Raw genomic sequence first — 12,595 nt, 5'->3', positions numbered from 1 at the left:
TTTTTCAAGAATGGCCAAATTCCTCTCACCTCTCTCTCCACTTTCTCTCTTCCACAATTGATGAACACCTTAAACTTATGAAACCCCAAAATTAACCCATAATTTTTATAGTTTTTTCACTACAAACCCCTAATTAGACCTTAGTAGGAAGGATTGAAGGGAGAAATTGAAGAAATTGGGAGCGAAAATTTAAGATTCAAAGGCTTCATATAAGGTAAGTCTCTCTCTTAGTTTAAATTAAGTTGTACTCATTGAAATGGAGTTGAACAACTAGAAAGTTGCTTAAAATTGAAAAAAAAATAATGCATAGACCCAAGCCATGAATTTTGGATAGCTTGTAAGGGTGAGGAATTTGAGGAGTTTGATTTAAATTAACTATGCTTTGTGATGTTTAATGAGTTGTTATACATGATTGTGAGCTGAATTGGCATAAAGTAGGAATTTGGGAGGAATTAGGTTTATGGAAAATTAGGGTTTTGGTGTAAAATTAGGGTTTTGAGAATAATTAACCAAATTGATGTTTGATGCTTAATTTTGGGCAATTGGAGTGCTTATGAATGCCAATTGATGAATGGAATTGAGAATGGTTTATGGTGTGGTGTTGCTGGATTCTAGATAGCCTGACCTCTGTCCATTTAAGAGGTTATAAGTTGAATTGTATGACTCCAATTGGTGTGAGGCCAATTGGAGATGAAATTAGGGCTATAATGCTACATTTTTTTATGAAGGAACCTTGCCCAAAAAGTGACCACAAGTTGGTCTAAAATTTAGTTGAATCCGGAATTAGTACCCTGTTGCTGGGCATAATTGACCAAATGAACAGTACATATTCAAATGGTCATAACTTTGTATAGAGAGGTCCAAATGACCTGATTTTTGAACTATTGGAAAGTTTAGACATAGTAGAATAATGTTTATGAAGAATACAAACCCAAATTCTGACCATAACCTATTCAAATTGCCAACTAAATTTAGGTCACTAAATCTGCCAGAACCAAAATTTGCCTAGAAAATCTGGAAATGACCAATCCAGCCAGCCTTAGTAAAAATGGCATAACTTTAGCTAAAAAATTCCGAATGGAATGATTCAAAAATGAAATTAAAGCTAAGACATTAAAGAACAACTTTGATGAAGAAAAGTTGGCTAACTTTCCATTGTAGATAGGTCTAATAGAATAGTAAACATAGGTGACCAAAACTAAAAATTTAGAAATTCTCTTAGGATGCCTTGAATTTCAATTGGCAATTAATGCCAAAATGCGGTATGACCATATGGTTGGAAATGGTATGCCTAGTAAGTACGAAAAAGCTTACATTTTGCCCAATTAGTTAAATGAATAGTAACTCAAGAACCCTAAATACAAAAATTCAACTTATAAGACCTAATAGGTAAATTTAGTATGCAAAAATGAAATTATTGGAATTAATTAGTAGAAATGGTTTTAATGGATACTAAAACACTTTAAAATTATGTGTTTCAGCTGGAAATGAGTCTTCGAAGGAAGAAAGAAAATTGGACTAAATCAAGGGAAGCAAAAGAGGTTTGTGCACAACTAGCCTATTTCTATGTTTTAAATTTATAATGGGCTTTGAATGAACTTGATAATTCTACTTTCTCTTGTGTATGAGAACTTTAATTCATTGAATGACTTTGTATGATTTAATTATGTTTTTTTCTATGCATTTAAGAATTTATTGCATGGTTTTAAGAATTATAAATTGTGAATTTGATGTGTTGCCAACCTTGTGCATGAATTTACAATGATTAAATATGTTTAGTGATTTGTAAATACTTTTTGTGAATAGAAATTATTTTGAATATGATTTGAAACCACAGTCGGCATGACAATGTGATTGAGTTTCTCATTAGCTTGTCTAATGGGATGAATATGTTATGCCCTCTCTGGCTAAAGTGTTGAGGTGTGTGCAAGTTGAGAAAGAATTGAATGAGTACTCCTATTTGCTAGCTGGCCCATGTATGCCCCTTTAGCCTTTAGTTATTGAGAGAATTGGCTTTGTCGTGGTGTACAACCCAACATTGTTTTAGCGTCATGCTGTAAACTGTGTGAATGTTTTCAACATCCTTAAATCATGCATACTTTGATAAATGTGATTGAAACAAATATTTGTTAATGGTTGGAGAATTATATATTGTTTCATGATTCAAGAAAAATATAAATATTTCAATTTCTTTATTATGAATTGGATAAATTATTATTACTCGATCAAATGCTATTCATCAAATAATTTGTGTGATTGGAATTATCGATTTTGATTTTATGAATTTTGAAGAAATTAAATATTTTGAGCCTTTTTGCTATGATTTGTCAAAGTATATTTTGTATTAAATTTTAATTTATTTGTTGTGCACCACTGAGTTCACCGCTCAGCAATAGCTTTATATGCTGTTGTAGGTGAAAGAAAGGATAGAGCAGCTAAGTGAGATCACTTGAAGATGTGACTTGAAGATGTATTGGGAATATTTTTGAGTGCATTGTAGGTATACTCATATACTTTAGATTTTGATGTAATCATGTAACTATTTGTATGTAAGAACGTTCGAGCAGTTGTACAAAAATATTTGTAATATTATTTTTGGAATGTAATCAAATGCAAATTATTGTAATATTAGCCTCAGATTTTATTTACTTACATATTTTTGTAAAATTAATTTTATCACTCCAATGGATGTAATATTTAAATTTCTTTCTGAGTCTTGTGGATAATGAATCATTTTCTTGATGACGAGTTGATTGCTTGAAGTGAAATGAGAAATGATTTGTGAAATGTTGAGATTGAACTGGGAACATTTTTGTAAATTGCCTTTTTCAGGTGATTTGAAGAACTGTATTTTAAAATTTTTAGTCGGCACTCTGCCAAAATTTTTATAAAATTTTTAAGTGTTAAATTAATTTTAAATTAAGTTTATGGCATCATCGCAAAATTTTAAAAATGCTTAATTATTCCTAAAAAGTTTTATGACAGATATTAGATTTGAAAACATTTAGTTTAAATTTTTTTCACCACGCTAGATTGTTAAATGGAATTATTTTGCCAAAATCTCTTGTAGTATATTTAATAGATTATCTGTAAGAGAAGTATGGTAATTTATTAGGTATACTACGGAATTATGTTACATCTTATGGAGGGGTAGAGTGTGACATGTTTTAGTGGTATCAAAGCTAGTTTTAATGTATATTCAGAATTGTGAATTTGAAATATTTTTCGATAAGTACAACTGCTCAGGTGTTTGATACTTGTAGTACATTTACATCATGAATATGAATTAACGGAGAGAAATCTCCTTGTGTTGGTTATACAGGAAATAGAAAAATCTTATGAATAGATATGGAAGAGGAAGATAAGATAGTAGAACAGTCAAGGACAGCTGAAGTACAAGGTGAGTCCCCAACTCCTTAGAGCGTTGGAGGCCCAATTGCACCAACCCCACCTATGCACACTACAAGAAAAAAGAAAATTAGCAACCGAAAATTCGGTTTCAAAACATTGAAAATCGGTTTTTAATTTCAATTAGAAATCGATTTGAAACCGAAATAGTCGGTTTACAATTCGTAGGTTTCTAAATAAATTAAAAACGGAATATGACGTCCGTTTCTAATTCTGAAACCAATTTGAAACGGATATTTTCATTCTAAAATTAGATACCGAATAACTTCGGTTTCTAAATCTGTATCAAGTTAGTAACCAAAATATATCGGTTTCTAATAATCTGAAACGGATTTCCGTTTCAAATCAGTTTCTAATCGGAACAAAAATAAAACACTTTTTAAAACCAAAATATATTCGGTTTCTAAATAAAAACGAAATTTTTATTTCAAATCCGTTTCTAAGCATAATAAAATTAAATAAAATCACTTTATTTTGAAACCAAATACTTTTCTGTTTCAAATTAAAAATGAAATTCAGCTTCTAAGCCGTTTTAAATTACTGTAAAAATTTTTATTTTTATTTATTTAATACATTATTTTTTATATTAAAACATATAATATATTATCAAATCTCAATACTAAAAGAAAATTAAAAATTCTATCATAGATAAAATAAATAAAACATTGGAGAAAAGGATATCTTTATTAAATTATGAACTTCATAAATTTAATATATGCAAAGAAAAGTATACACTTACAATGCAATTGAAACACTAAGAAATCCAATATAGACTCCAACCAACAAACTTCAGTATTGGGCGATAATTATATCACAACAAATATAGATTACAATATCACAAAAGTGAACCAAGTCATGTCTGGCCATATTTTTTCGGTAAATACCCATGCTAGTAAGATCTGGACCATTCCACTCCATGTTTATTCATGAATATTCTGGTCCCATAACCATATCTCTTCAAACATTAATTATGCCCCATAGTCAAATCAAGGATAAAGCCATAATCTGCATCAAGGAAAAGCACCTCAATGAGTAAAAGTGAATTCAAAATTACTCTTAAGTAAATAGAAAGCAGGACAATTTTCTTGCCATTAGTTCAATATAAAGGACTTAAATCTGAAAATTTATAAGTATCAGTGGTAGCAAATATTAGTTCAATATAAAGGACTTCAAGCATTAATGTGTTAATTGGAAACTAAACTCACTGATAAGCATATATCTGAAGATTATAGTGCTAGTGTTGAAGACATTTCCAATCATGACCATAAACCAGCTAGTTTCCAAAACTCAGATTATACATACATATTTAACTAACAACTCATATTATATATATATATATATATTCAACTAATGAACCAATGTAAATAAAAGAAACACCATCAACTCATTCAATTGCAGCTTTAGCATCTCAGAATAAACAATCCCCCCAATTCAAGGACGATCAAATCAATATATATATCCAAAAATATGAAGAAACTAACTGTAGTAGTTCACAAAAAAATTGACAATAGTAGTTCAAGAAATTAGATTTGAATTCAATTTGTTTTAAATTTTATTAATTTTTGAAAGAATTTAAATTATAAATTGATTTAAATTACTTATTGAGTCATCATATAAAAAGAATTATGAATTAACTTTTAGTTAATTTATAAGTTATAAATTCTTTCAAATCAAAATATTAATTAAAAATTTTTAATTAATTTAGTTTTCATGCCAAATTTTAAATCAATCAGAATAAAGCCTGCTGCTACTATAAAGGATTCAAGTTTCCTATTCTTCTTACAACCCACTTATAAAGAGCCATGCTTCATTTAAATTCATAAACAAGACATCAAACAAAAAAGGACACACCTTGTTTGCACTAGGAACCAACTCTTGCAATACCTGATTCTTTCAGCTATTCTTTCTCTACACAACTGTGCCAAATAAAGAGGAATCAAGAGTGATTGTGCCCTTACCATGAGAAAAGATCAAATGACTTTAAGGATGGGAAAAGAAAAATAAACATATGGCTCTTGTGCCAAAGCCAATCAAGTGTTTATACTACCATCAGTAACAGCCTCATACATTAGCTTAAAACTTTCCAAACTGACCAAAGGAGATTAGTTTCAATCATAGTCTCACTAAACTCAAACTCAAAAAATCATTATGAATTTATATAGTTTTCATCTTTGAATGGGAGCTAGCATCTTATGTCCAATCCATTTGGCTACATATAACCAACATATGAGCCTATTTTTTTATTGCATTTCTTTAACCAGAACATGTGTGGATTCAGAGCAACTAGAATGTAGGTCTATAATCATTCAAGATGGCAGTCCTACCCTTTGCCTTACTTGGACGGTACTAGTTGCCTTAAATGAATTCATAGTTTTAGACCAGAGCCTATTATGATAAGAAATAAAAGAAAATTGAGACTTACAGTTGATATACGAAGGATGCTAAGAAGAGTTGTAGTGGTTGCGTAGGAATGTGGGGCATTTAACTTAGCTTCTTCATGTGAATGCTTGAATATGCAGTAGCAATATACTCCTCCAACTCCTTGGGAACATAAGATGACAGTCTCCTAGAAGCTGAAATATATGCTCTACAAAGCATTGCATGACAAATTAGTCAATTTTCAGGCATATTAGAAACCAGTTGATTTTACAGCAATCAATTACTTCATTCTTTTTTTTTTTTTAACTCAAAGTAAAAAGAATAGAAAGTAGAAATAAATTGGAGAGATTGTTGGAGTTGAAATCTACTATCTCAAGTGATTTACTGCTTGTGAAAGTGAGCTGGATCACACCAGAAATCTTATTGTTACTTATACAATAATTACTGACATAGGCAACTAGATCTCAACAATTAGGGCTGACATAGGGTTGATTGTGGTTGGTACAAAAGAAAAAAATATATACTGATTTGTTTACCAGCAACCCTATTTAGTTAGGATAAATCCTAGCTCCATTGACTGAAAACTAATAGTAATCTATCAAGACTTAGCGGACAAGAATCCTAAATAAAGATGGCAAAAGAAAAATTAGAAAACTGAATAAAAACCCATTGCATAAGACTTTGGATGCTTCTGCATTAATTACATACCAAAAAGCGGCACCTTCATGAGGAAGCTTTAATTCCATGCACTTTGGGCACCTGCAAATAATAAAATGTTGTAAAAGAATGGGAAATCTGAGGATAAGAGAATTGGAAGCATACAAGTTCACTCAATGAAATTTCAAATCAATTGAAAAAGTATGAGTCAATTAGAACTGAAGCACAAAATCTCAATCTCACTAAGGAAACACACGAAATTAAAATATGTATGTCAACTGCCGCAAAGTTACTATTATGGTTGAGTTATACTAGTTTGATTTCAATATCAAAGCACCAAAATGGCCATAAGTTAAAATTATGTTTATTGAAATAAATTCAGAACAAATAATCCAAATTAAATAGATGAACACAGCAAATTACATACTGAATATGCGCAGGCTTCCCGCATTGAACACAGGATAAGGTAGTTGCTTCCGCCGCATCGAAGCCACTGGCCATCGAACCCTACAACTCTCGCCCTCTTTTTGTCTCTCCCAACAGCTTGCAGTCCAATAATCTGTAAATCAATTGATCACTATCAGTGACTACAAAGATAAAATTATAAAGAAAGTTGTTCAATTGAGTTCAGATTATTGAACATGATAAAGAAAATGGACCTCTGGTTGATTGCGGGTTGTCGAAAGGAGGATTTAGAATTGAGAGGGTTGTGTAAAAGAGAGCAAGGGAAATAAAATTAGGCAGGAGTAGCTAGGCTTTTTAGAGAAAGACGGCGATCACAATAACTGTAAAAATCAAAGATGTAGTCTAAATGGTGACTTATAAATTCCCAATTGAAATCAAAGCGGGGCAAACTGTGGTAATGGGCAGACATAAGAAAGAGGGAGAGGAGCAAGGGATTGGCGAGATTGGGAAAGAGGAAGAATAATTGGAAAGAAAAAAAAGAGAGGGAATTTTAACTTTAGCGAAAAACAAAAGGCGCTAGGTTATTTTTTTTTTATAGAAAATTGAAAATTATAAATTTTATTTAATATTATTATTTTTAATAAATTATTTTTATTATTATTAAAAATAAATATTAAAATAATTAATAAATTTTAAGTTATATATTTATATGGAGAAACCTATTTAGTCTACTTTGAATTTTGAAACTGAACCCTTCGGTTTTTAAATCATGGGATTAGAAACCGACGGATTCGGTTTCTAATATAAACATGAAATCTAATCATCCTACCTTTAATTTTGAAACTGAATAAGTCTGTTTCTAAATCATGAGATATGTACTTGAAATCTAATGAGCCAACCTTGAATTTTGAAACCGACCAATCGGTTTTTAAATTATGAGATTAGAAACCGACAGAATCGGTTTCTAATATGATCATGAAAACATTGACTTTTGAAACAGAATCAATCGGTTTCTAAATTATGGGATTAGAAACCGACATAATCGGTTTCTAATATGAACATTAAATTTATTTATATCTCTTAAGTTTTGTAACCGAACTAATTAGTTTCTAAATTATGGAATTAGAAACCGAAGAATCAGTTTCTAACACGAACATGAAAACTAATTATGCTATATAGAATTTTGAAACCGATTTGAAACCGAGATAATCGGTTTCTAAATCATGGGATTAGAAACTGACAGAATCAGTTTGTAATATAAAATGATATAAGTCATGGGATTAGAGACTGAAAAAATCGGTTTCTAATATGAACATTAAATTTAATTATCTTACCTCAACTTTTGAAACCGAACAAATCGGTTACTAATTAGAAACGGAAAATTATTCGGTTTCAGATATTGGTTTATAATCGGTTTCTAAACCGATGCTAAATTTGCCCCCAAATTATGCCGCGAAATTTAGAAACCGATATATTTCCGTTTCAAAATTTGGTTTCTAATTGGTTTCTAATCAGTTTCTGATATATTTAACCCATTCTTCCCAATTTTCGTTTCAAAAGCGTTTCAAATTACAAACTGACATAAATCCGTTTCTAAATTCAGTTTCTGTTTTGATATTTTCTTGTAGTGGCAAATTACTGCACAAATGGCTCAGTAGATGGCCATATTCTTTTAACAAATTGCTAATAGCATGTTCGCTCAAGCCCAAGTACATACCCAACCCCCACAAAGGTCGCATGAAATGGGGAAGGGTGTGAAGCCGGCTAGCCAAAGTTCAGGCAGCAGTTTGGGAAAGAGAAAAGATTTTGGGGGACCCCAAACTCATAGATATGATAGAGACGAACCAGCTGGACAGAGGCCACCAAGATTCAATCGACAGACAACCAAGAATTTCTTTCCTATCCGTACCTGTGGCATTTGTGGTAAATTGCACGCGGGTATTTGCTATAAGGCCACTGGAGGCTGTTACAACTATGATAGAATCGGGCATTTTGTTAGAGATTGTACTAGAGCACATCGACCTATGCCACGTACTACACCAGAGGAATCAGTCCAAGGTTCTGTTTCTAGAGGGTCATCGATAATCAGTAGGGGTAGAGGCAGAAGTGGAGACAACACTTTGGGTAATCCTAGCACAATGGACCAACCTGAGCAGAGGAGTACACTAGACAGAGTGTACACCATGCATCGTGGAGAAGAAGCAGAGACTTCAGACATAGTTGTCGGTACGTTCTCAATTTTTGAAAAGAATAATTATGTAATATTTGATTCAGGCTCTACTTATTTATATGCTAATGCTAGCATTATATGTGATGCTGCTATTTCCTTGCATGAAAATAAATTTTGATGTGTTAGTGATTAGTCTTTTAGGATAAGAATTACGATAATAAGCGTGATTGGAATTAGTTTTGGAAAAGTTTGCTAGTGAGAAACATCTCCTAGAATGCAATAAATTATAAAGTTAATTAGTGAGCCTAATTAGGCAAGGCAAGAGGACCTAGAAGTAAGTTATAGTAATATAGTTGTCTTAGATGCGGGCAAAGGTATTACTGCTGATAGATGTCAGTGGATACCATAATCAGAATTAGTTTAAGATATCAGTGGACTCGAGAAGGATAAAATATAAGGAAGTGTGATCTATTGGGATGTATCATAGTAACTATGCAATGTTCTTGATATTTGTATTGTAAGCTATAGATTACAGTCCTGACTTGGAATTTATTATGTAGAGCTACGTACTAGCCAATAGTGCACCAAGATAAGAATAGTTACGAATAGCTTCTGCTTTGGTATAATTATGCCAGAATGGAATTCTACTACTGAAAATGAGTTCGAAAATCCTAATCCGGGATTTAAAGCTCTAGAATTAGAATATCGAAGTGTCACAGGTGCAAAGTAGTGAGAGTCAACGTGTAACACCCTCATTGTAATAATTCTACACATTCTACTATTTCGGTGACCGGTGTCGGTCCGAACAGCTAGAACGTCTGAAAAAATAATTAAAATAGAGTGAGGAGTCATAAATAACTCAAATATTAATAAGAAAAATTTAGGAAAAATTTTAGAAATAAAATACAACCAAGTTAAATGAGCCAGTGCCCTAACGATGGGTAACCCAGTGGGAAGTTGCGGTTCTCGCAACTAGGAGCCCTAGAGCCGGGAGAAAATTCATAAAATAATTTTTGGGACTTTAGAGAAGAGTCATTGAGGTTTCTATGGCATTAGAATGCCAAGAAAAGGCTTAGAAAAATTTTTCAATCGGTACAGACAATTTTGGCCCATTAAGCCAAACGGAGGGCATTTTGGTCATTTCGCCTTCAGAGACGATTTTTGACCGACTTGTCCAGTTAAGTAAATAATTATTATGATCTAAAATGTGAATAAATATTGTTAAAAATTAAATTGAAAATGAGTAGAAAAGAAAAAAAAAAGAAAAATGAAAAAAAGTGGAAATTATGACATCACATGATGTCATTAACATGCCCCCACCCAATCACAACTTGACAAACTAATTAAAAGGGATAAAAACTAATTAAAAAGAGAAAAAAATGAAAGACCAATCTGCACTCCCATCTTCATCCTTTGGGCAGCCAAAACGTAGAGAGAGAGAGAGGAGAGTGTTTCCACCATAGTTCAAGCTTCCAAGCTTAGGAACCTTGCTTATTTTGCACCAAAAACCCTAGATCCCTTCAATAAAAATTATGCCCACATCTTGTAGGAGTGTTTGGCAGCCAAGAAATGCCAAGAAAGTGAAGTTTAAACTTGAGAGAATTCTGCTCAAAAAAAGGTTAGTGCTAACTCTTACATTTTTCTTTTTATTCCATATTAGGAAGTTCAAGTGAGTGAGAAATTGTTAAGAAATTGAATAAAACACTTATGTAGGAGTATGTATGAATTGTGGCAGCCAAGAGACGGTTAGGGTTTTGATGTTTAATTTCAATTAAGTTTGTATATTAATGTCAATTAATGTATACATATGAATTGGAGTTGAATGGAGTTGAATCTTTTTGAGTTTGTATGAGAATGAGATTTGATCAATTAGGGTTAGTATGAAAATTGGAGATATTGTGTTTGAATGGTTAATTGGAGTCCTAATGGTCAATTAGTGACCATTTGATGAAGTTTGACCCTCAATTGAAAGTAATTGTGGCCTTGAAATTGAAAGTGGTATGCTGCCCCTATTGTGCCAGAATACTGGACTTGAGTCCAGTGTATTCCTAGGGTTATAACTTGAGCTATGTTACTCCAATTGGTTCAAGACCAATTGGACATGAAACTAGACACATAATGGCACAACTTTTTTTAAGAAATCCGGCCCAGAAAACTAAATCAAGTTAACCTAAAAATTGCCCTAATTCGGGTGACCTGCAGTCTGCCTGGGCAAAATGACCAAATGAATAGTGTTAAGTCATTTGGTCATAACTCAATGTAGAAAGGTCCAATTGACCTGAAATTTTACCAGAAGAAAGATGAGAAATAGACCTAAAACTTTCATGAGGAACACAAATCCAAATTCTGACCATAACCTAGTCAAATTGCCAACCAAACTTAGGTCACCAAATCTGGCAGAACCAAATTGCCCAGAAAATCTGGGTACAGGTCAATCCGGCCAGTTATGGTGAAATGACCATAACTTGAGCTACAAAACTCCAAATGGAGTGATTCAAAAAGGGAATTAAAGAAGAAACAATAAGGAAAAACTTTGATGAAGAAAGGTTAGCCCAATTTCCACTCTAAAGTTGTCCAATAGAACAGTAAACTTAGGTAATAAAAACTGAAAATTTAGAAATGCATCTAGGGGACTTTAAATTGCAATTGGCAATTAATACTAGCAAATGTAAAACTCAAAATGTGGGATCTTGGTGTAATTAGAATTAACATATCCATTAAGTATGAAAAAGTCAACATTTTGGTTGACTAGTAAGGTGAATAGTAATCAAAATGATTAGCAAACTAAGATGAAGACCTAGAACCAATTCTAAGCTTAAATGCTTAGAATTGTATGACAAATGTGGACTATGCATCCTAGTCAAAATTTGTTAAAAAGAAATTAAGGCCATAAATTTGAAATCCATGAAATGTTTATGGATTACTTGAAACATGAAAAATAAGTCACCTAATTGATGTGAATAGATAGTTAGAGCTTATATACCCATCACAAATAGAATTCATAAAATATTAGTAACTCAACTTGAAATATACAATTTGTAATTACATAAGTAGATTTTTGAATGTATAAATGAAAAAGGAAAAATGTTTTGAATACAATGGTACATGTGAACCATTGTTTAGAATTGTGATCATATAAATGATCAAATGAATGTAAGAATTATAATTGAAATTTATCATAAAATGATGAAGTCATGAAACACAATATATTAATATTTGATGATATTATGTGTCCTTGTATTGCCTAGACACGTATGTCAGATTGGATAGATTGGCATGCCAATAGGGTATTGTTTTAGCAGTACTGCGAAAGGCTTTATGCCTGTATTCATGGCTTTGTGCCCGTATTCATGGCTTTATGCCCGCATTCATGGCTTTATGCCAACATTCATGGCTTTTATGCCTGATCATGGTTATCATGGCTTTTTAGCCATACTGACTGCATACGTGGTTGACGTTCTGCGTCCCATGGTATGATGGCCTGAGACACCGCGGTATCCAGTGCCAACGACCCGTTATCCAGTTTAGTCAGCCTATCATAGGTTACTTGGGCAGTGAAATTTATTGAGATAAGTT

At 32.2% G+C, this 12,595-nt stretch overlaps 1 protein-coding gene and 1 long non-coding RNA gene across 2 annotated transcripts in view; one reads left to right on the top strand and one right to left on the bottom strand.

Annotated features, from left to right (window-relative positions):
• Positions 1-4,153: 4,153 nt before the first annotated feature.
• On the bottom strand, positions 4,154-7,422 carry LOC110638832 (uncharacterized). The gene is made up of 6 exons (XR_009143372.1): positions 7,104-7,422; positions 6,872-7,003; positions 6,496-6,546; positions 5,831-5,995; positions 5,260-5,324; positions 4,154-4,413 (listed from the first exon to the last, which is right to left on the bottom strand). It is a non-coding gene; the product is annotated as an uncharacterized LOC110638832 (long non-coding RNA).
• Positions 7,423-8,591: 1,169 nt separating this feature from the next.
• LOC110671531 (probable jasmonic acid carboxyl methyltransferase 2) overlaps positions 8,592-12,595 on the top strand; it is an 88,327-nt gene continuing 84,323 nt past the window's right edge. The window contains exon 1 of the mRNA XM_058134594.1: positions 8,592-9,075. Coding sequence (XP_057990577.1) covers positions 8,592-9,075 — 484 coding nt within the window. The remainder of the gene's footprint in view (positions 9,076-12,595) is intronic.

The sequence above is a fragment of the Hevea brasiliensis genome, chromosome 14 (genome assembly GCF_030052815.1).
Source record: "Hevea brasiliensis isolate MT/VB/25A 57/8 chromosome 14, ASM3005281v1, whole genome shotgun sequence".
NCBI classification, from domain to species: domain Eukaryota; kingdom Viridiplantae; phylum Streptophyta; class Magnoliopsida; order Malpighiales; family Euphorbiaceae; genus Hevea; species Hevea brasiliensis.
Note: the sequence above shows the minus strand (reverse complement) of the source record. Positions and strands in the feature narration are given on the sequence as shown.